Genomic DNA, 25,600 nt, shown 5'->3' on the forward strand with positions numbered 1-25,600 from the left:
TGTAGTAAATTATGTGGCTCCTAAAACAGCTTCGTGGGAAGAGAGAGAACACACGAATATGTTAGAAGACACAAGGATAACACTAAATGATATAATAGAAGATGGAGGAAGAATAGTTATAATGGGTGACTTTAATTTAAAGAAATCTGCTGGGAAGAGATGACAGTGAAGGGTGGAGATGACCTATGGGGAAATGTACTACTTGACATGATTATAGAACATACAATGATGCAATGGGTACAAGAGAATACTAGGTATAGAAATGAGGAAGAACCATTGAGACAGGACCTAATAATCACATCAGAACCCGAAATAGTGGACAAGATTGAATATAAGACACCAATAAGTAAAAGTAACCACATATTGGTTGAACTAGAACTAAATGAGGAAAAACACACGGAAAAAACTGAACAATATAGAAAGGGAAACTTGAGGTATGAATTTTTTTTATATAGAATAAGAGAATTAAAAAAAAAACAGACTGGGAGAGGATACACAAAGAGGAAACAGCAGAAGAGAAATGGAATATTTTGACAAAAATTTATAAAGGAGTGGAAAAGTGTGTTCCAAGACAAAAACAAGAAAAAGGACATGTAAAGTGTTGGTACAACAAAAGATGTAGGGAGTTAAAAAACAAAAGGGATAAAGCTTGGATAAAATGGAAAAAAGACAAAAGACCTGAAAAATGGAAAATATATACTAGTTATAGAAATGAATATGCAGAAGTGTGCAGAGAAGAAAAGAGAAAATACGAAAAAGATGCCATAAAAAAATGTAAAGATCAAGTGAAACTATTTTACAGATTTGTTAATAACAAACTGAAAAACAAACAAGAATTAGAGAAACTACAACAAGGAGGAGTTGAATACACAGAGGAAATAGAAATGGCAGAAATTAAATCAGTGTTTACGAGGGAGAACATACAACCTAGAGATATCGAGTGGGAGGAGAAAGCCCCCCTATGAAAGAGATAGAAGTAACAAGGAATGAAATAATGAATCACTCGAGTAATCTCGATGTCAGAAAATTGCATGGACCAGATGAAATGGCAAACTGGATTTTGAGAGAATGCAGGAATGAACTAACAGCCAAAATACATAGTCTAATAAGCAGCTCATTGAAAGAAGGAAAAGTTCCAAAAGATTGGAAAAGAGGAAATATAGTGCCAATATATAAAGGAGGAAACAAGGAAGACCCTACTAACTATAGACCAGTCTCTCTTACAAGTACAATAGCTAAAATTTGTGAAAGAATGATCAAAATTAGATGGGTAAGGTATTTAAAAAAAAAAAAACATACTAAATCCAAAGCAATTTGGCTTTAGACAAGGACAATCATGCATCACAAACTTAATGTGCTTCTATTCAAGGCTAATAGATGTAATACAAGAAAGAGATGGATGGGCTGATTGTGCATTTCTAGACCTGAAAAAAGCTTTTGATTAAGTGCCACATAAGAAATTGCTAAAGAAATTAGAAACTGCAGGAGGAATATAGGGCAAACTGCTGAAGTGGATGGAAGACTTGTTGCATGAAAGGAAAATGAGAGTGGTGATAAGAGACAAACACTCTAACTGGGATGAAGTGATTAGTGGAGTTCCACAAGGAACAATTTTGGCCCCAATAATGTTTGCTATACATATTAATGATATGGATAAAGGAATTGAAAGTTATATCAGCTTCTTTGCGGACAATGCAAAATTGTTGAAAAAAGTGAACATTGTAGAAGATAGTGAGTCGCTACAGAGTGATCCCAATAAAGTATGGGAATGGAGTAGGAATTGGGAGATGGAATTCAATATTAAGAAGTGCAGTATAATGGAATTTGGAAGAAGTAAAAAAAGAATAGTGGGATCATATAAATTGGGAGAGGAAGAAATTAAAAAAGTAGAAAATGAGAAGGACCTGGGAGTCATTATTATGAATAATATGTCACCTGAGAAACATATAAACAAATTTTTGGAGAAACAATTTAATAAGAACAATCAAAGTGGTATTTACATACCTGGACAAACAAATGGTGAAGAAAATACTGGTCACTTTGATAAGACCAAGATTGGAGTATGCAGCGGCAACGTGGTCACCAAGTACAAAAAAAAGTATAACAAAACTTGAAAGAATACAAAGAGCAATTACGAAATTAGCACCAATGCTCTCAGAACTATCATATGAAGAGAGATTAGTAAAACTTGAGCTACAGACATTAGAGCAAAGAAGAGAGAGAGGAGACTTGATAACTATTTATAGAATCATGAAAGGTATAGAAACTATTGATAGAGAGCATCTAATAAAATGGAATAGTAGAGATATAAGAGGACACGGAAAGAAAATCAAGAAAGACAGTTATAGAAGAGACCTGAAAAAGAACAGCTTTCCCCATAGGGTAATAGACGTTTGGTACAAGTTAGATGAGAATGTGGTGTGTGCAAAAACGATACATGAATTTAAAAACAGTCTAGATAAAACGAGATATGAAGAGAGGACACCACGAGCATAGCTCCCCTTCCCGTAAAATACAACTAGGTAAATACACACACACACTTATATATATATTACATGCAACACTATAATGTCATTTCTGTATCTAAAAGTATCATAAATCAAGTTTATTCTCTACATTATGTGATAACAAAAATGAAACTAAAACATTTCCCAATTCTAACTGACATTCCTTTCCATTTGAAGATCTTGTGCTAAGGTACAATTTTTATCTGTAAACTTGCCTTAGCTTTTACGAAACCTACCAATGGCAATGATGAGGGTGAGGACATTCATGAAAGGGAAGAATGTGATCTCGAAGATGAAGATGTAGAGGAAGTAGGCGATGATGATGGAGCAAGCGACGGCTGTGATGGTGACGGTAGTGATGAACAGCGACCCTGAATAGCACCAGATGAGGAGAACCACAACACTGCCCCCGATGGCCAGCAGGATTGTGTCGTTGATCAGATGCTCATCAAACAGGATGTTCTTCAGACCTGAAGGAATGTGAAAGGGTGTCAAGGTGCAGAAGTGGACATAAGGAAGAGAAGGAAGAGAAGAAAGAAGTAGGTGATGACATGCAAGGACTGCTCGTCTTGTGAGAGGCTGATTTACTTTGTACATGTGGGGTGAATACTTTTTTCCAAGCTACTATGATGCTAAGAGTTAATGTAACCAAGAATACTCTACGTATGGTAGGACATTAACAACAACTATGAGAGTGAAATAAAATAAATAAATAAATAAATAAACAAATAAAGATATCTACATGTATCCTTGGCCAGCTGGGGAGGGTCAGTGACTACCTAAGGCCTGGTCAGCCTGCTAGTCCACTGGCCCTGCCCTAGAATTGGCCTTCAGGCAGGGAGGATGAGGCTGTTACCGTACCAAGGTCCATTGCCACTACCGTCACGTTGTCGACAGTGAGGCTGTCCTTGGTGTGCGTCACGACTTGATAGAAGGGCAGTGCTGCTGAGCTACGCGCAAAGGGCAGGAATAGCATGGTCAACTCCACGCTGCTTGCATGCTTCCTTGGCGACACCTGCAACAGGGGTCTGCAATGCACCTACAAGCTCACTACACTGGGGGGGGAGGGGTGCAACAGATGGTCTGTATCCTTAGACCTTACTATGGCATTAGGATTGTTTATCCCCATCATTTTAGGGACTTATGTCCTGTTAATTACACAGGTGGCATGTAAATGATTTATGAAACTGTTTAGGCATTTTGTAATGTGTCCATCTAGGCACATCAAGCAACTGTTTTATAAACTGATTTTAAAGTTATAGGGTGGTGCAACCCCAATGCTTTTGTACCATTTAAGAATGAAATCCAGTGTTTGACATATGGGGAGCCGGCAGGCACACTGGAAGGCACTCAGTACAGGTGGCATAATACCAAGACATGCCACATGGTTTACTGCTGCATCAGTATACTGCATGTACTGTTGACAAAATTTTTATGTGGTTCAGTGAATCATGAGATGTGGTTTATATGGCAATAGTACTTATGTGTTCACAGAATGAGGATCTGTAAATACTAATAGAAATTAATAATATAATCACATCATTTCATATTTACATGCAAACACACATGTATTGTTACCATGTCATCCATACTGTACAAGCAAGTCAACCATGTAGAAATCTTGACAACCAATACAAACTGTCACAAAGGTCCACATTCACCAATATTTGTTTTCAGCACAGTCTACTTCATGTAATCACAACAGCTCTATTATGTGGTTATTTTAAGGTCAAATATATATGATGTTCTAATGTCTTCTGTTTACACCCTATGGACAATACCACTGACAAGACATGAGCCTGCTACATGTCTGGTGATTGATTGGTGGTTCCAAGTAAAAATTATTTAGTAAGGTGTGGAATTATGGGAATGAACTTAGATCATATTTGTGATGGTGATTGTGATCAGTCAAGTTAATTCTGGTTGTCTGTTATGGTGCCCAAGAACTGCTAACCAGTCATTATGTATGCAACAGGTTCACATATCCCCAATGGCATGTATAATGATTTTACATTATATTAGAAAATGAGACATGGAAAACAGCATTATCACAAAGAAAAATGTTATTCTGTGTGACAGCATCTATTAGATTCAAGAAATAGTTAATTGTTTGCCTTCAAATGAACCTTGCTTTCAGATTTTCTTTAAACAGATGTTAAACTATTTTTACTATTAATCATTTATACTTTGGTTAAGCATATCTACAACTGCAAGTTCAGGCAACTATTTTAATAAGACTATATATGAAGGTTTTATGGTGAATATGGCACAAAATAACTTACCTGCAAAAATCTACTCTATGAAAAATAGCTTAGTAAAATCACATTTGTTTTCTGACACAGGACAATAATAATGTTTCTGTACTTTGAAGGTTGATGAAAAAATCTGCAATGCTGCCAAAGTATGAAGAACACTATAGTATAGTCCCTGAACTTGTTGTATGTTTAAACCATTAAGCCCACAAATTCCTCTATGATAAGCAAATTGTCAGGTGTTAGCCAGGACTAGATTAGATTATTTCAATGACCACTGGGTTTCATGAATCGAGATAATCTTTACTCCTTGCAGACCCAAACAAACATTTAGGATTGAATAAAATGATTGAAATTGAATTATAAGTATATTCTAATCTGTGCTCCACATCCTCTTCTATTACTAAGGTTGCTTTACTGTCCCCAGGTGAAGGGAGCCTCTTCAGCCCCTGGGGTACGGGAGAAAACTTCTCCACTTTACCTCCATTTCAAATTTCTTTTCTACCAGCCCATGGTATACATTCATGTTCAGAATTCTTCAAATCCTTCTTCTGGGTAATAGTACATTGTCTATCAATACCATCATGACTATCCTCCCACCTACCATCCTGTCCAATGTATATTCATGCATGTCTCCCTTGCCAAACACTGTGTTAACATCATTCCCTTTTTAACACATATCTCTAAAATCTCTCTGCTATAGTTCCTTCCTCCTACTCCCATACCTCCCTACTACTTCATCTATCAGAGCATCTCCTACTCTAGAATTTAGACCCCTTGACACCATTACTTTTACATTTTTCCCAGAACTCTCTTCACACTCATTTAAATAAATCCAAAATGCTTCCCTCTCCTCTTTAGTTTTCTCACTATCAATCGCCATATGCACTCACAAAAGCCCATATTTCTCACACCAATTTCACAATCACCCACAGTATCTTCAATAGGGTCTCTCCTTTCATTCCTCTCTCTCTCACCACTCTAGACACTCTACCCACTATGCTCCCAAACTCCGACTCTTCCTTTCATTTTAGATTTGTTTCATTCGACACTAACATGGGTGATCAGAGAAGGAAGAGTCATACAGCAGGTAAACAGTGGACTTAAGGTGATGGCATAAAGGAGAGATAACAATAATATAAAAACATCTCACCATTCCTTTAAGAATAAAGAATTTACTCAAAGATGAATGATGTGTGACTCTGGCTCACAGACCAATTTATTTATCTATATACCAAAGGTTTCTTCCCCCTTTCAGGAAGGTAGCTACACATGTACCCACCCTATCCATGCTGTTCTGTCATCCATTTAACTCCCCTCTATCTTAGCTCCTCATAGATGAAGGGTCATCCCTATCTCCCACCTACTGCCCAGATCAAAACCAATGCAACAAGACACAGCATATCAACAGCAGGGTTCCATCACTTCATTTAAATGGTGACCCTCCCTTCTTGTCCCCTGATGCAAAAAATAGAGAAAATGAGGAGAAATCCCTTTGGGCCATCTTTTGTCTTCTCCCTTCCCTGCTCAATAGACATTCCCCTTTTACCCAAGGCCCCCTTCACCCCATCCATCCATCTCATTCTTAGTCTTCCCCTCAAGTTTACTCCATCCACCTCTGCCTTGCACACACTTTATGCTAGTCTTTCTTCACTTATTCTTTTCATATGTCCAAACCATCCCAGTATACTTTCATCAGCAATATCTCCGAGATCCCTTTCCTCCCCTGATCTCTACCTCACCTCTTTACTTCTTACTCTATCCATCCTTGTAGCCCCGACCATATTTCTCAAATATATCTAAATGTCTCCTTTCTCCTTTCCTTAAATTCTAAGCCTCTACCCCATACTGTCTCATAGCGACAATCACCCCTTCATATATTCTTCTCTTTGCATCCCCTAAGAGATTTACTTCCCTCACTCTATAGTTTACCTCCCACTCCTCCATTCCCTGATACATGTGACCCCAAATAATTAAAAATATCTACCTCATCTAACTTCTCTCCTTTAAGCCCTAACTCCAATTCACCATCACCCTTGTCTAATATATTTCATCACCTTGCATTTACCCTATTTACTTTCAACTTCCACCTATCATATACCTTCCTAAACTCTGTCATTAACTGTCTTTAGGCTCTGGAAAAGGTAAAGGTTGCAATTGCAGAGGCCACCCGCCAGTCCTACCCAGTGACCCATGCCCCCACCTTCCTTACCACCGACGCCTCCTCCACAATGATAGGTGCAGTCCTACAACACAGGGTCAACGGCCAGCTCTATCCGATTGCATTCTTCTCCAAACAAATGGACCCTTCTCAAATGTGCTATAGTGCATTCGACAGGGAGCCATATTTTCAACCATAAAGCATTTCCTCTATTACTTAGAAGGCCGGCCATTTACCATCCTTACCGACCACAAACTGCTCACCCATGCACTGGACAGGATCTCTGACCACCACTCACCAATAGTCTCTCAGAAGCTGTCATTCCTGTCCTAATTTGATATTCACATCGAGTACATCAAGGGAGAGGATAACCAAATGGCCAATGCCTTGTCCAGGATTACCTCTAGCATCCTCCCTGATCGCCACCACGTCAACTACGCCACGTCAACTCACCAGAAACAGGAACCAAATAATTATGCTTATGTTCAGGACAATCTAGCTCTAAGAGAGTATTAGCACAGAATAGGCCTGGCCACAGAATCAAACTGCCCTAGATGTACAAACTTAGATTTAAGAAGGAAATAGGCAAGAATTGGTTTACTAATAGGGTGGAATAAACTTAGTAAATATGTAGTAAGCACTGAAACTATCAGTTGTTTTAAAAAACGATTAGACAACTTTATGGATGGGGATGACAGGTGGTGATGGATACGGAGCTGCCTAGTGTAGGCCTTATGGTCTTTTGCAGTCTCCTTTATTCTTATGTTCTTATGTTCAACCATCACATAGAGGACACTGAGCACCTCATTTTATACTATTCTTAGACAACAATACAATATTTCTTCCCTGAATTGTCAGACTGTCCAATGGCCATTGCCAGTTATATGAAAGCCTTAGGTCTCTTGCAAGAGAGCCCTGGGGCAATAAATTGATTAATTCAATTTCATATATACCTAGAAAAATTCTTACCTTTCCCTCTGGACTGACATCTTCCTTTGACAATTATTCCCAGCTCTATGTAAGGAGCCACTGGTTTATTGTATATGATCATCTCCTATCCTTCTCTTATATCTACCATCCTACCCAGTTCCTCCAGTCCTATTTTGCCTTCAGGCATAACACACTTTCCTATCTGGTGGGATTTATACCTGTTGGATTCTTTTCTTTCTTGTGGAATTAAACAAAAAGCTTACCCACGAATGCAGTTAGGTATGGGTGATCCTGTCAAGTTGAGTAACATGGACATGAGCATGAGTAACCAGGACACTTGTAAACTGGGGTCAAACTCAGATTCACATAGTTGCAAGGTGAGTGTGAAACTCAACCCTCCATGCTAGTACACTCCTTTTCAGGGCTGTTCTCTCAAGATTTTATTATAAAAGTTTGTCCACATCAACTGAAAATGTCTGAGTTAACATAATGTCATGTAGCCCCATTTTCTATGAATTTGTCTGAGGACAATGATGTGACATCACTTATATCACTCCCTCCCTCCCTCCTCAATGATCCTAGCCTCCCAATTTCTCCCACCTCTATCCACTTCACTCCCTCAACAGTTACATACCTTATAAGTTTTTGTTTCAGCTATGGATAGGCTATTCTATTCAAGTTAGGAGTTGTCTCTGTCCTGAAGGGGACTTCAATCAGAAGATCCTTTTAGTTTGAAGCCCCTCAAACTCCTCTGTGGCTCTGGCCATGGCTGTGCACCTCCTGGCACATGTGCCTAACCTTTCTTTTGTCCTCTACCTCATCAACACCACTTATGCATCCCTTACCTCCTCTCTGCTCATTTAGTCTCAGTCTCATACTCCCTAGTCTATCACCTTACTTTCTTATTCTCCCACCCACCCCACTCCTGCCTGCATTTCTTTTTTTTGGGAGGGGAGGGGGAGCTAAATTAGATATATTTGGTTAGCTATACTTAAGTAGAATCTTATGTGAAATTGGTTTAAATATTTTCAGGGTCAAATTTCTGGTCAGTTTAGATTACATGCATCAACTGTGCAAATTTGTGTGCAAATGTGTCAATTCATCACAGACAGAAAAAATAAAATAAATTTTGATGATACAACAAAATTAAATAAAAGTGTCCCCACTCTACCTCCGGGTTCAGAAAATTGACATCAGTGAGGAAATGTAAGATAGTGTAGACAGCGTTGTTCTCAAGGCACTCCTTCGGTGCCTTCTTACAGCGATTCATGCTGCAGCCCCATTCCATGTCAAGCTGGCCTGCACACCGACGAAGGAGGCGCCGCACATTGGCAATGTCCGTTTCCTGAAGGCGGGAAGCAGAAAGAGAAGTGCCACTTGTTAAAGTGCCTTTAAAAAAGGGACCTATTAACATCTTCTGTATGGAAGAGTGTTTATTTCTTTATTGCATCCTCCACCATGCCATTTTATTTGGTTTTGTGGTATTACTTTGGTAAAGAAGGGGAGTCTCAGTGAGTTACACTTCTATTGGTATCAAGTGAATGGGCAAAGGATGCGGGTATCCAGACTGAATTTAAAGTGTGTTGCCAGATATAGTTTTCATTAACTATGTAGATTATATGACAAATATAGTATACAAGAATACAACTTACCACTGCTTACACTACATTACATGAAAAGTATGGAAGAAGCAAAATGAAAACAGGTATGAAAGAAAGCTAATGCACAAACATGCTTTCAGTTACATGATTACTACATTGGCTGATATACAACCACTCCTTGTTTAATGACGACAATTGGGACCAGCATCACCGTCGTTAACCGAATTGGTCGTTAAGTGAAAGTGTATACATATACGTACATGTACTGTATGTACAATGTCCAGCAATACATGTATCTTTATTTTCGTGTATTTTCCCTCATTTATACAGTACATTAAGCTTTATTTACTGTTTTAATGGTACAGAAAGCCCTCAAATAACGCAGTGGTTAGGTTCCTGAAATTACTGTGTATGACCGAATCCGCGTATGCTGACATTCCACATTAAATACCGGGGTATTTTTTTAGTTTCGACCATGGGCGCAATATAGCAATAGAAAATTAATTATTAATTTTGTAAATTAAAATGTGTCAACATAATATGCAATTTTGTGGGCGGAAATGAAAATAAAAAATACCTTGCTACAAACAAATATGCTAATGAACAAAGTTGGTAGCATAGGATCGGGATGCCATCTTGTCGTCTGTCAATTGACAGCCTCGGTACTTCCGATAGTACCTTGCCAGGTACATTTTCTTGAAAGAATGTTATGGAGCGGAGATATATGCATCCCTTCAAGCTGCAACTTTGTATACCCCGCAAGCTGAGAGAGTGGTTGAAAAGCCCACCAACGTCTCTCACGATGATGACAATGAGGACGAGCCGGATGACATTTAATTTGCAGGTAATGATTTATTAAACACACGTTATGTTAGTTTAGTTTAGGTTAGACGAATTTATCATCCTTTCATTTCTTCGACGCCGGCATCTATCATAACAAACATGGCGTGCCATTGGTCCGACACGACTTCGTTACTTACAAAATCTGTTTTAGCACCTTCTTTGTTTTTTTATTTCCGCTCACAAAATTGCATATTACGTTGATACATTATAATTTACAAAATTAATAATTCATTTTCTATTGCTATATTGCGCCCATGGTTGAAACTAAAGATTTACCAATACTGGTATATACTGTACCCCAGGTAGTTTTTGCAGCTTGCAGGATGGTAATGTAGACCTAAGCTTCAGAGCACTTTACCTCATAGCTAATATCCATCGTACAAGTTCATTTATAACATCATACAAATTTGCCTCAGCCAACTTATCGTACATGACGTCATAACTTCGGGAGATTTACGTAAACGAATATTGGTCTGTCATAAAGCCTGTCATTACTCCGCGTTGTCATTAACCGAGTAGGTCGTTAAACGAGGAGTGGTTGTACTTTTTGTTTTTGAATAGATCTCTTTCAAGTTAAAATGAACAGATTATAGACCTTGGGTTACAGAAGGGCTGAGAACTTTTGGTTTGTTACTTACATTAACATGTTGACAGGACTCTCTCTTGTTTAGGAAAGCCACATAGTTGGGCAGCGACCAAGATGGGCAACACCGGTTTCTGGAACGCGTCTCACAGATTTCCTGAAACTGGTCATACTCGCGGAGCTGGGCATCAAGTTTGCACATAGCCCTGATGTTTTCAAGGGTGAACAAGTCATCTTTGGGCTCTTTGCTAGCCAGGACAACATGGGAGTATTCAATTTCTGTAAATATTACTTGGATTAGTGAATAGGCTTCATCATTCTTTTTCTGAATTCAGAGAACAATACTGACTACACAATATATGAAACAGGAATTTTCTTTTATCAGACCTATACTGGAACTTAAATTCAGTTTTGATATGTTCACCACTATCACATTTTAGTAGATGGCTAAATATGGGTATGTGGCATAGGAATAAAAGAAAAATACACTTGTCATTTGCTGGGATGGAATGATATGTTCTTAGTAATACTTGTAGTGAAGTTTTTGTTTCTATAGTGTGTAAACAATCTAAAATAATGTATCAAAATGATTGTGTAAAGAATAATTAATCTTATCTAGTACTGAGTTAAAAAAAAATATCTGTATTACATGATAGAAATTACTGTTTAAAAACCTTGTGGAATCTTGGAGACATAGTGTGAATGTGATGCAGTATTTTGTGTAGGAGAACACTTCAAAAATACTGAATGTGTCATAAACACTATCCTTGTTTTTCTGTGAGCCCAAAGACAGCATTACAGAACCAACATGCACAGAGATAAGCACCAATGATACTCTTATGTTCCATGTTTCTGCCCCATACAGCGCTGTCCGCATAATCACCCCTTCATATAATCTTCTCTTAGTATCTGTTCCCAAATATCTATTTCTCATTACACTTTTTCATAACCCAAAGCATCTACTTGTTTCTCTCAATCTACATTCTACCTTCAATTCCACTCCATGCTTTCCTGCCACATGCACCCCCAAATATCTAAAGCTATCCATTTCCTGCACCCTTTCTCCCTTAATATTCACTTTCAATTTGCTGCCATCCTCTCTCCTTGTACATCTTATCACCTTACTTTTACCTACATTTACCTTTAACTTTCTCCTTTTGCACACCTTCCCAAACACCGTCACTAACTTAATTTCTTTTTTGATCCTGCTACAAGTGCAGTGTTGTCAGCAAACAACACTGGGCTTATCTCCCATTTTTCTCAATTCTTTTTAACCATCTCTAGTCCACTGCCCATTACCCTTGTATTTACCTCCTGCACCAACCTATCCATGTACACATTGAACAGCCATGGTGGCATGACACATCTCTGGCAAAGTATTACCTTTACCTCAAAACACTTGCTTTCTCCATTTCCAATTCTAACACAAACTCTGCTTCTCTCATAAAAACTAATAATACTATAAAAATTCTATAACACTACAAAATATATATAATACTCTATAATACTATAAAAACTCTAATAATGATAATAATAACTACAATAACAAAAGACAATAATAAAGAGTAGACAGGCAGCAAGTCTTCTAATAGACAAAATTTTGTTGAAGGTGATATTACTTTCCATGTTGATAATTTTCTAGTATGTGGTTTCTTTAGATCTAACTATTCACCACAGTGGAGGGTCTAAACTCTATAGAACTTATCTGCAGGCATTTATATTCTCAGATTCAGATTTCGGCTCAATTGAGCCTTCTTCACAGAGTGATATTGCTGTTTGATGGGCAGTACATTTGACCCTCTTGCTAAATTTAAATAGAACAGACTGGATCAGTAAATAACAGACAAATGACTGTTGTTGGCAATTTGGTACAGTATACATTTATTGCTTTCTTTTATTGTGCCTGAAAATAATATGTTATTACTGAATTATTGATTAGTTCTAACACACACAACAGGTAAATATGAAGTAAATTAACTGAAATAAAGTTCTTTCTTGGGTGGCATGGTGCAGGTACAGGCTGATGTATTACTGTAAGATATCACTCAACAACAGATGAATGACTCGGATCAGACAACTGTATGCAGCAGCAGATGATAGGGCCATCATCCAATTAATTGAGGATCTGTTGCACTGGGGTCCATTAAATGGAGGGTTGGGTGTATTTAACAATTGGTTAAATAAGCTCCACCACAAAGACTCGAACCTTTGTCTTAGGGACTGCTTATTATGAAGGAAAAACAATAGCATTGAGCCAGCCAGACCCTACAATGCTATCATCTTTGCTTCATATTTCTTTTGTAGGGTCTGGCTGGCTCAATGCTATCATCTATGTTTCAAAATAAGCAGTCACTAAGGCAAAGGTTCAAGTCCTTGCAGTGGAGCTTATTTCCATTTGTCACAATGACATACAATTGGTTAAATGGTAACAGAGGAAGAGTTCACCAGAAGGCTGGAAAATGCTCATCAATTAATATTAAATTACCATGTACTCAGGTGCTTGTACAGTCAAGCTCAAATTATGATCTTTAACCCGTACAGTGTTGCTTTATAGGAGTGAAACAGGTCACGTGGGGTTGGATTTTGGCCAAATAATATTATTGTCTAATAAAATTGGAAAAAAATAGCTGATTTCAACAATATAAATGCGATATCTGAGTGTTTCCTGTAGGCTGTCATTTCCTGTGATTTCTTTCACGCCTGGCTGCAATACTAGAGTGGTGCTGCGTAAGACGAAACATGTGGAATAGTACTATGCAATCTCCGCTTCTTATTTATTATTTCCGACACACTTTGAATGCTTCTTCCGTGACTATATATTGTTTAGTTTGAGTTTCTTGTAAAATATATCTTAGGATTGTTTGTCTAGCCTTTCTATAGTCATATCATAGTACCAAATTTATCGCGCTCGTACAGACTATATTTTCTGTATGTGTATATAAGTAGCACAATATTATCCCTTCATTGCACAAGCATAACATGTTTTCTAACACCAACAACAAAAAAATTGTACACAGCTGCTCAAATAAGCCATTATACCAATTTGATGTTTTTTATGTTGGTACTCCTGCATACCACAGCCCGCCCGCTCTCGCCTGCCTGCTGTGTGGGGTGTGGTACCCCACACATTTTCCCATTTATTATGTAGCTTCCGTGTCTTTGCATTTGCTGCCGACCAATTTGGTATTGCTCTGCTACTGTACAGTTCACATAACATCCCAATTTTACAAGTATATCTAAGAGATAATTGTGTATTACCTCTGGACTGTAGCATATCCCATGAAAATCCGTACGGCTGGGAAACTAAGGACTCAGGTTCCGAGGCAGAAATGAATGAGTGAATGATATGAACGCACATGTGAATGAAACACAGCACAGATAATGTGGCAATTGATGCTTACATAGGGAAAAGTGTATTGGCTAATGTACCTACAACTGCCGACCAGTTTTTTTTTATTTTTTATTTTTTTTATTCAGATATATATATATATATATATATATATATATATATATATATATATATATATATATATATATATATATATATATATATATATATATATTTCCCACATCCGACCTAGTAATGGACCAAAAGGTCTCCTGTCGGCATGCTCCGCCTTTGTAATCCTTTGTAAACTGTTGAACACGCAAATACGCATCCCATGGCCATAGGGGAAAAAAATCCTGTGCCTGTAAACTTTCAGGTTTCCTTATTATAAACGGCCATAGGGGGGAAATTCCTGTACCTCTAAACTTTCAAGTTTACCTATTTATAAACGGCCATGGGGGAAAAAAATCCTGTAACTGTGACATTATCGTCATAAAGAACACTCTCTATTTCCGCCGATGTCAAGCCCCGGGGCATGGTGCAGGATAACACGTGCGAGCAGGGAAGATGTGACAGTGCGTCTGGATAGCATGCATGGCCGGCTTATCACGCCGCAGGGGTGCCAACACAACCGACGATGACTCTACGCATGAACACAAAATACCTTGAAATTGCTATTCAAGTTGGAATAATATAAAAATAGCTGATCTACTAAACAGGATTTTGAGTATATTGATAAGTAATCATGACACCACTGATATATTTCTATAAAAATACCTATTTCTTCAATAAATCACTCGTGGTCATGGATACATTCAATGAAATAGACCACAGCAATACAATAAAAACCAGAGTGAGCTTTCAAAATCATATTTAGGAATAGAAAAGACATCTTGAACCATTTCTACAAGTTTAGGTGCCGTGAAGTAAAAGAAAAGATGATCCGTATATATACGTACTAAACACTTTCCCTCCCGAACGTATATATACGTACTAAACACTTTGCGGGTTAATGTAAAGTACCTCAATCATTTTCAACATTATTGGATCCATGAAGGTTTTCAAAATTTTAGCATTATTTTTCAGTTCTTCACAGTTTATGAGGTATTTGTGTAATGTGACTGCATAGTTTTTGGGAGTTCCTGCATATAAGTGTGCAACCAGTCTAGATTGGAGCTTCACAGTTGTCATTCCAATATATGTTGATGGAATGGTTCCACAGTTCCTTTTGGTGCATTTGTATATGTATATGATATGAGAATTTCTTTCTCATTCTTCCTGACGGGAGGTATTTCAGAGAAGCAGACAGAATGTTTTTCTGCTTCTGTAATAAAAGATAAATTTTACTGTTTTTTTCATATATGGGCAGTACTAACATTTTTTATAGCCTTCTTGTCTTCCATGTAAGCTGATGAAAAGTGAGATTTGTAATAAAGCCTTATTACTTCCCCGTTATGCTCTAAGCATGAGTTGGTGTATCACTTGTCCATTATAGTTGTGGTTAGCTTTTGCACTTCTTTATAGCTAAAGTCATTATTGAGAAAGATCTGAGTTGGGCATTCTATTTCCTGGTTTACATTTGAATGGGCATTTTCCAACTTTCTGGTGAACTTTTTGCATTACCATTTAAACAGTGGTTAAATACTACCCACCAATGACATCAATATCATTCCCCGAAGAAGGCTCAGTTGAGCCAAAATCCAGATTGGAGATTATGAAGAACCATGGACAAGTTCTACAGTTTAGACCCTATACTACAGCGAATAGTAAGATGAAAAAAAGGAACCACCCAGAAGAAAATTATCAGTGTAAAAAGTAGCATCACCTTCAACAAAAATATTAATACATACATATAAACATACATATATATATATATATATATATATATATTAATGTTTTTTCCTCCTTACAGGGGAGGTAGCCAAAGTCAAAAAACATAAATCTACTCTGACCCATTTCATCCCCACATACCACTCCCTTTCACCACCAATCCCTCTCTCTTTTCTTGGCTCTTCCTGGATGATGGGTCATCCCTGCATCTTGCCAAATGCCCTTGGTCAGAAGCAATGCAAGACAAAACACATACACAACAAGGTTGCTTCACTTAACCACTTCCATACGGTGACGCCTACGTAGGCGTCATGAGGAGCAAGTGGGTATGCGATGATGCCGATGTCGGCGTCTTGATTATATTTATTGTAGTCGTACCTACGTAACCTCCATTCTCTCTAAACTGGCTTCATCATATTTTCTATGGTTATCAAAATTCACGGGTGAAAGAGAAAGAACGATTGAGCACTGATTTTATTTTTTATAATGCGATTATTAAGGCGCAACATCGCACGTCGGGCAGCTAATGCTACCAGACGTGCGATGTGCCCTGGAGTGAAGAGAATCAGCAATGCCTCCTCTCTGTCCTTTCATGCAGAAAAAAACGAAGATGGGGAGAAATCCCTTTGGGCTGTGTCAAAATATCATTCATACATACTCCCTCACCCCCCATTCACTCCCTTCCATGCATCTCAGCATCATCCATACACAACCTTTCTCCACTCACCCCTAACTTCTGTTTTCTCCCTTCCTTCCTCAACAGATATTCCCCTCTTTCCTAATGCCCCTTTTACTCCACCCGATCGTCTCACCCTTGGTTGCCCCCTAGTGTTCACTTCCTCCACCTCTGCCTTCCACACCTCTTTTACTAATCTTTCTTTACTCATTCTTTCCATGTGCCTAAACCATCCCAATACCCTTTCATCAACCCTATCTCCCAATTCCCTTTCCACCCCTCTTCTCCCCCTCACCTCCCTGTTTCTCTCTCTATTCAGCCTAATAACCCTACCATAATTCTCAGCATTTCATCTCAAACATATTTAAACTCTTTCTTTCCCATATTTCATATTTCTGCCCCATACAATGTTGTCAGCATAATTATTCCTTCATACAATCTCCTCTTAGTATCCATTCCCAAATGTCTATTACTCATTACACTTTTTAATCCCTCAAGGCATTTAGTTGCTTCTTTCAATCTATATTCTACCTCCACCTCCACTCCTCTCTTTCCTGCCAGATTCGCACCCAAGTATCTAAAGCTATCGACTTCTTCCAGTCTCTCTCCCTCTATACTTACTTTCAATTTGCTGCCATCCTCCCCCCTTGTACATCTCATCACCTTACGTTTACCCACATTAATCTTCAACTTCCTTCTTTTATACATCTTCCCATACTCCATCACTAACTTCCTTAATCTCTCTTCTGATCCTGCCACAAGAGCAGTGTCATCAGCAAACAACAACTGGCTTGCCTCCCACTTTTCTCAATTTTCTTTAACAATCTCCAATCCTGGGCTCATTACCTCTTGCACCACTCCATCCATGTATAAATTGAACAGCCAAGGCAACATAACATATCCCTGACAAAGTCCCACCTTTACTTCAAACCACTCACACTATTTCTAATTCTAACACAGACTCTACTACTCTCGTAAAAACTTGACTGTTCTTAACAGCTTTCCTCCCATCCCAAATATGTGCAATATCTCCCACAGTGTCTTCCTGTCTACTCTATCATAAGCCTTTTCCAAATCTATAAAGGACCAAAAAACATCCTTACCTTTTCCTAAAGCTTTTTCACATATCTGACTTACCACAAAAATCTGATCCACACAACCTCTATTTCTTCTAAACCCACACTGTTCCTCACCAATTACTCCCTCTCTTCCTCTCCTAATCCTTTCAATCAAAACCTTCCCATAAGTCTTTCCAACTGCAATCAACAAACTCATCCCCATGAAACTACTACACTCACACTTGTCCCCTTTTCCCTTGTAAAGCAGAAATATTTAGGCACTCCTCTAGTCCTCCAGCACTTTACCCTCTTTTAGACAAACATCAAACAACCTCACTAGCCAGTCCACCATCACTGTACCTCCCTTTTATAGACAGTATGCATGACATTCATCTAACCCAGGTGCCTTACCTCCTCTCATCATTTTGATAATGACTTTCACCTCATCTTTTCTTATATCTCCTCCATTTTCTTCATTCATGCACTTCCCACTGCAATTACCTTTCCCTCCCTATCCTCCTTCACATTCAGCATACATATACCAAAGGCTTTTTCCCCTTATAAGGGAGGTAGCCTAAAAACAAAGGCATAAAATCCACTCCCACCCTTTCCATCCCCACATACTCCACCAACATCCACCCTCTTCCCTCCCTCTTATCTTGGTTCCTCCTGGATGACAGGTCATCCCTGCATCTTGCCCACTACCTGGGTCACACACAGTGTTGCAAGACACAGCACATCCATAGCAAGGCAACTTCATTTAATCAGCGACTCCCCTCTCTATCCACTCATCCAGAAATGGAGAAGACAAAGAGAAATCACTTCAGGCTACATCAATTTACTTCTCACACACACTTCCTCACACTACCCTTCCCCCGCCCACTGCCCCTCATGCATCACAGTATCATCCATACACAACCATCCTCCCTTCACTCCTATCTTCTGTCCTCTCCTGTTCTTCCTCAATAGACATTCCCCTCTTTCCCAATGCCCCTTTTACCCCATCTATCCATCTCATCCTTGGTCACCCCCTCATGTTCACTCCTTCCACCTCTGCCTTCCACACTTCTTTTACTATATTTCTTCACTTATTCTTTCAATCTGCCCAAACCATCCCAATACTCTTTCATCAACCTTATTTCCCAACTCCCTTTCCTTCCCTGTTCTCCTACTCACCTCCTCATTTCTCACTTTATCCAACCTAGTAACCCCTATCATACTTCTCAGACACTTCATCTCAAACACATTTAAACTCCTCCTCTCCTCCTCTCTTCTGTTCCATGTTTCTACCCCCATGCAGTGCTGTCAGCACAATTACTCAATACAGTATATAAAAGAAGAAACAAGGAAGAACCAACTAACTATAGGCCAGTCTCAATAACAAGCAATATAGCCAAAATCTGTGAGAAAACCATCAAGAATAGATGGGTAAAACACCTGGAAGACAATATAATAAACCCAAAACTATTTGGGTTCAGACAAGGAAGATCATGTACCACAAACTTAATATGTTTCTACTCAAGGTTAATAGACATAGTGCAAGAAAGGGATGGGCTGACTGTGCCTTCCTGGACTTACAAAAAGGTCTTGACAAAGTACCACAAAAAATTATTTTAAAAACTCAAACATATAGGAGGGATACAAGGGAACCTACTAAAATGGATGGAAGACTTCCTGATTGGTAGAAAGATGAGAGTAGTGCTCAGAGAAAAATATTCAGATTGGAAAGAGGTGATCAGTGGAGTACCGCAAGGATCTGTACTAGCTCCAATAATGTTTGCTATTTATGTGAATGACATGGATGATGATGTGAAATGTTACATGAGCTTCTTTGCTGACGACACCAAACTCTTAATGAAAGTAAAAACTGAAGAGGACTGCGAATCACTGCAGTAAGACCTGAATAAAGTATGGAACTGGAGTCAGAAATGGGAGGTGGACTTCAATATTAAGAAATGTAGCATAATGGAGTTTGGAAAAAGCAATAACAGAATATCAGGACATATAAAATCGGAACCAAGGAGGTAAAGAAGGAGAAATCCGAAAAAGATTTGGGTTTAATTATCCTATGACAAACAGATAAACAAAATTGTTGGAGAATCCTACAACTTGCTAAGATCAATAAAAGTGGCATTTACATATTTGGACGAAGAAATTATTAAAAAAATATTGGTCACACTGATAAGGCCTAGACTAGAATATGCGGCGACATTGTGGTCACCCAGTACCAAAAAGAATATAAAGAAAATAGAAAGAATCCAGAGAGCAGCAACAAAAATGGCACCTGCACTCGCAAACTTGTCATATGAGGAGAGATTGGCTAAACTAGATTTACCGACTCTGGAGCAAAGAAGAGAGAGAGGTGACCTACTGACCATCTACAGAATCATGAAAGGCACAGAAATACTTGATAGAGAGGACTTGTTAACCCTTTGGCTGCCCGATGCTGGGAGGATTTATGTTTCCGAAAAATTGCATTTTACCCATAATATATGAAGTGTCTATTTCCTTCTTTTGCATAATATTATGATGTTGTGGACACCATTCCCAATCCAAATATACCAATATTAGCTTTCTGAGATAATTCATATATTTATTATGAATATTTTTTTTCTGAAAAATGAAAATTTTGGGGAATTAAAAAAAAAAGAAAAAAAATACAAAAGTCATTCTTTTGTATGCCAGTAATACTCAGTAAGGTAGATAATGACCATATGTTATAGGAACAGTGATATAGAGACACATAAGTTGGTCCTGAAGAAAAAAAAAATTACGTAAAAATTTATTTCTTAGGGTACCTAAATTTTCTATCAATAAAATGATTATTCACACATTTTACCATATCACATCTAGCCTATCATAATTTTCTATCACTGGAAGTATTGTAACTAGAATATTTTAAGGCTAAAACGTTTATTGAGAATATATATACGATCGATCAAAATTTTTTCAGTTGTCTGCAGCTGCTACTGAAGAGAATTACCATACGCTATTAATTGGGGAAAAAATCATTATATTTCCTATTTCTTAGTGATTGTAAAACAACTACTCAACATATGAATGACAAAACTTAGCTATGAATCATATATTCGGCCTTTTATGCAGGTTTAAATGCCAATAAAAGTCCATTCGCTCGCAAATGTTTACATTCCATTAGCTGATATCACCGCGTAGATAATGGCCATTAGTTTGTCCAGCTGGTAAGAGATGGCGGCACCTAACCGATTGTAAACTTGATCTCTCGTTTCTATAAGGTGTTGGGAGCATAGCGCGATGTTTAAAACGTTTTTTGGCTTGCGGTGCATTTTTGCGAGTTAGGGCTGTCATGAGACTGTTTTAATTTTCGCAAAAATGCGCATTGGGCAGTCAAAGGTTTAAACTGGGACAGGAGAAGCATAAGAGGACATGGAAAGAAAATTAAAAAACATAGCTACAGAAGAGATCTGAAGAAAAACAGTTTTCCACAGAGTGGTAGACACTTGGAACAAACTGGACAAGGAAATAGTGTGCACAAAAACCATTCATGAGTTTAAAAGCAAACTAGACACTGCGAGATACAAAGGCGGGACACCAAGAGCGTAGCTCCCCTTCCTGCAAAATACAACTAGGTAAATACAACTCTCTTAGCATCCATTCCCAAATGTCTATTTCTCATTACATTTTTTAATCCTCCGAGGCATTTACTTGCTTTTCTCAATCTACATTTTACCTCCACCTCCACTCCTCTCTTTCCTGCCACATTCACACCCAAGTATCTAAAACTATCCACTTCTTCCAGCCTCTTTCCATTAATACTCACCCTCAGTCTGCTGCCACTTTCTCCCCTTGTATATCTCATCACCTTACTTTTACCCATATTTATCTTCAACTTTCTTCTTTCACACACCTTCCCAAATTCTGTCATTAACTTCCTCAATCCTTCCTCTGACCCTGCTACATGTGCAGTGTTGTCAGGAAACAACAACTGACTTATCTACCACTTTCCTCAATTTTCTTTAACCATCTCCAATCCCTGACCCACTACCCTTACATTTACCTCTTGCACCACCCCATCCATGTATAAATTGAATAGCCATGGTGACAACACATCCCTGATGAAGTCCCACCTTCACCTCAAACTACTCACTCTCTCCATTTCTGATTCTAACACAAGTTCTACTACTCTCGTAAAAACTTGACTGTTCTTAATGGTTTCCTCTTATCCCATATATCTGCAAGACCTTCCTGTCTACCCTGTCATAAGCTTTTTCCAAATCCATAAAACCCCAAAAACCATCCTTACCTTTTCCTAAAGGTTTCTCACATATCTGTCTTACCACAAAAATCTCATCCACACAACTTCTATCTGTCCTAAACCCACACTGTTCCTCACCAATTACTCCCTCTCTTTCTTTCCTAATCTTCTCAATCATGACTCTCCCAAAAGCCTTCCCAACTACACTTAAAAAACTGATCCCTCTGAAACTACTACACTCACTTGTCCACTTTTTACTTGTAAAGCAGTATTATATAGACACTCCTCCAGTCCTCCAGCACTCTACCCTCTCTTAAACAAACATTAACCCTTTGACTGCCCAATGCGCATTTTTGCGTAAATTAAAACAGTCTCATGACAGCCCTAACTCGCAAAACTGCACCGCAAGCCAAAAAACGTTTTAAACATCGCGCCATGCTCCCAACACCTTATAGAAACGAGAGATCAAGTTTACAGTCGGTTAGGTGCCGCCATCTCTTACCAGCTGGACAAACTAATAGCCCTTATCTACGCGGTGATATCAGCTAATGGAATGTAAACATTTGCGAGCGAATGGACTTTAATTGGCATTTAAACCTGCATAAAAGGCCGAATATATGTCATTCATATGTTGAGTAGTTGTTTTACAATCACTAAGAAATAGGAAATATAATGATTTTTTCCACAAATAATAGCGTATGGTAATTCTCTTCAGTAGCAGCTGCAGACGACTGAAAAAGATTTTGATCAATCGTATATATATTCTCAATAAATGTTTTAGCCTTAAAATATTCTAGTTACAATACTTCCAGTGATAGAAAATTATGATAGGCTAGATGTGATATGGTAAAATGTGTGAATAATCGTTTTATTGATAGAAAATTTAGGTACCCTAAGAAATAAATTTTCATGTAATTTTTTTTTTTTTTTCAGGACCAACTTACGTGTCTCTATATCACTGTTCCTATAACATATGGTCATTATCTACCTTACTGAGTATTACTGGCATACAAAAGAATGACTTTTGTATTTTTTTTTTTTTTTAATTCCCCAAAATTTTCATTTTTCAGAAAAAAATATTCATAATAAATATATGAATTATCTCAGAAAGCTAATATTGGTATATTTGGGTTGGGAATGGTGTCCACAACATCAGAATATTATGCAAAAGAAGGAAATAGACACTTCATATATTATGGGTAAAATGCAATTTTTCGGAAACATAAATCCTCCCAGCATCGGGCAGCCAAAGGGTTAAATAACCTCACCAGCCAGTCCACCATCACTGTACCTCCTTTTTTTTAGACATTCTGAATGACATCTACTCAACCCAGGTGCCTTACCTGCTCTCATCATTTTAACAACTCCCTTCACCCCATTTTTCCTTATTTCTCCTCCATTTTCCTCACTCAGCAGTGTCATTTTCTTAGCACTTCCCAATCCAACTACCTTTAACTCCCTATCCTCCTTCACATTTAGCAACTCCCTTAATTACTCTGCCCATCTTCCTCTTACTACCTCCTTTCCATTATCATCTCTCCATCTACACTTTTTACCCTTTCTTCTCTACTTGATTCGCCTCCTCTTCCTCTCTTAATTTCTTCCCAAAACATCTTTTTATTACTTTCAAATTTTTCTGTCATACTCTAACCTCATTTCACATCTGCTCTCCTTTATGTCTCCTTTATCTTATGTTTTACTTCTCTTTTCTTTATACTTCTCATATGATTCTCTAGTACTATTTTAAACCAATCTGTGAAAACTCTTTCTTTTCTACAACCTTCTTTGCTTCCTCATCCCACCACTCACTACATTTCCTTCTATTTTCTCCCATCCTCCTTGTTCCACACACCATCTTTGCACACCTTGTGACTCCCTCCTTGAACCATCCCCATTCCTCTTCCAATCCTAGTTTTACTCTATCCTTCACTCCCTCCCACTCCTCTCTCAGCTTCTTGTTGTACTCCTTCTCCTTTTCTTTCTCATTTAAGAAGTTCACTTTAAGCACCTCCCTACCTTCTGTTCTTTTCCTCTTTTTCCATCTATCCTCCACTCTCAACTTACCTTCCACCAAAAAAATTATCTGATATTTTCCCACTCTCTCCCCTCAGAATGTGTACATCCTTAACTCTTCCTACTATACTCCTGGTTATCCATTAACGCTCTATCTACCCTTCCATCCACCACCCTCTCCCATGTGTACTTATGCTCAAGTTTCTTCCTAAACACTCTGTTTCCTATTATCAACTCTCTTTCTAGACATGTCTCCATCATCAACTCTCCACTATGATTTTTTCCTGGAACTCCACACTTCCCAACCACTCCGTCTATTGGTTTATTTCTTACCCTAGAATTAAGGTCTCCCAACACCACTACAATGACATTTCTCCCTAATCCCTCTATGCACTAATTTAAATTTATCCAGAAAGCCTCCCTTTCCTCTACACTCTTCTCACTACATAGCCCACATGTACTTACAAAAACCCACATCTCCCTTCCCAGTTTCACCTTCATCCACATTAACCTTGAAGAAACCTCCATCCACTCCCCTACCCACTTACCTATCTCTTCACTTACTAGTTTAGCCACTCCTTCTCTCTCTCGTCCTCTCTTCACTCCTGAGAACCTCCCATCTACACTTCCAAACTCACTCTTGCTCCTCCCTCTCAAGTTAGTTTCACTCAATGTCAACACATCCATCTTTCCCCTCACAAACATACTGCCTATCTCTTCCTTTTTACTCTCATCTGTACCACATTCATGCACATTAAAAGACCTAAACCTTAGGGTACTGGTTGGAAAACTCCTAGACACTCATGCCTTTACCTATTTTGGGAATGTCCCCTTTGGGGCTACAGGGAGAAGGATGCCTAGTCCTATTCCCTGTCTCATTTTTTTGTCGCCTTGTACGACTCAAATGGGAACAATAGGTTGCAGTATTCTTTTCCCCCACCACAGGGTTAGGTGAAAAAAGGAAATGAATATTCAGAGAAATGGTACAGGACAGTAACAAGGGGTGGGGGATAGCATAATGGAGGGACTGTCACAGTATAATGAAGTATCATCATTTCTCTATGAACAGAGATTTCCTCTATCACAGTCAAAATGATGTGTGGCTCTGATCTGTAGGGGCACCCCATATACACCCTAAAGTATCAGCTGCATGCTACTTTGCCACAATAACATGCAGCCAATACCCCAGACGGGGAATAATGAATATAATAATATAAAAAATATGGGATATGTTCTCCAGGATCAGTCACTTACGTATGTCATTGCAGAAGAACCCTGTTTCATCCACCATGTCATGCTCCATTGTGTGCTCCTTCCGGAAGCGGATGAGGGTGTCCATAGGTGTTTCTGAAGTAGTGTCATTAGCATCATGACTGCTGCAGTTCTCAAAGACCTGCACAGGTCCTTCAGGTGTGTCCTCATAGCACAGCTGCACATAGACAATTAAGAAACCAGGGTTAAACAAGTGACTGGAGCATGAGAGATGCTACTTTTATTCAACTCTTTACTATTATCATCACTTCTCCAATTTTTTTCTCTTGTCCCTAGCCTACAATCTATATTCACCTTCGCCTATTTGAGATT

General features: G+C 38.4%; 1 protein-coding gene across 1 annotated transcript in view; it reads right to left on the bottom strand.

The window, feature by feature from the left end:
- Window positions 1–25,600, bottom strand: part of LOC143029542 (protein dispatched homolog 1-like) — a 414,630-nt gene that overhangs the window by 27,743 nt on the left and 361,287 nt on the right. Inside the window, exons 8-12 of the mRNA XM_076192201.1 lie at window positions 25,271–25,445; window positions 10,933–11,156; window positions 9,022–9,195; window positions 3,369–3,522; window positions 2,744–2,977 (exon numbers count right to left, since the gene is read on the bottom strand). Of these exons, the coding sequence (XP_076048316.1) occupies window positions 2,744–2,977; window positions 3,369–3,522; window positions 9,022–9,195; window positions 10,933–11,156; window positions 25,271–25,445 (961 nt within the window). The remainder of the gene's footprint in view (window positions 1–2,743; window positions 2,978–3,368; window positions 3,523–9,021; window positions 9,196–10,932; window positions 11,157–25,270; window positions 25,446–25,600) is intronic.

This window comes from Oratosquilla oratoria, chromosome 11, assembly GCF_046742065.1.
Source record: "Oratosquilla oratoria isolate Oo_2021 chromosome 11, ASM4674206v1, whole genome shotgun sequence".
Classification (NCBI taxonomy): Eukaryota; Metazoa; Arthropoda; class Malacostraca; order Stomatopoda; family Squillidae; genus Oratosquilla; species Oratosquilla oratoria.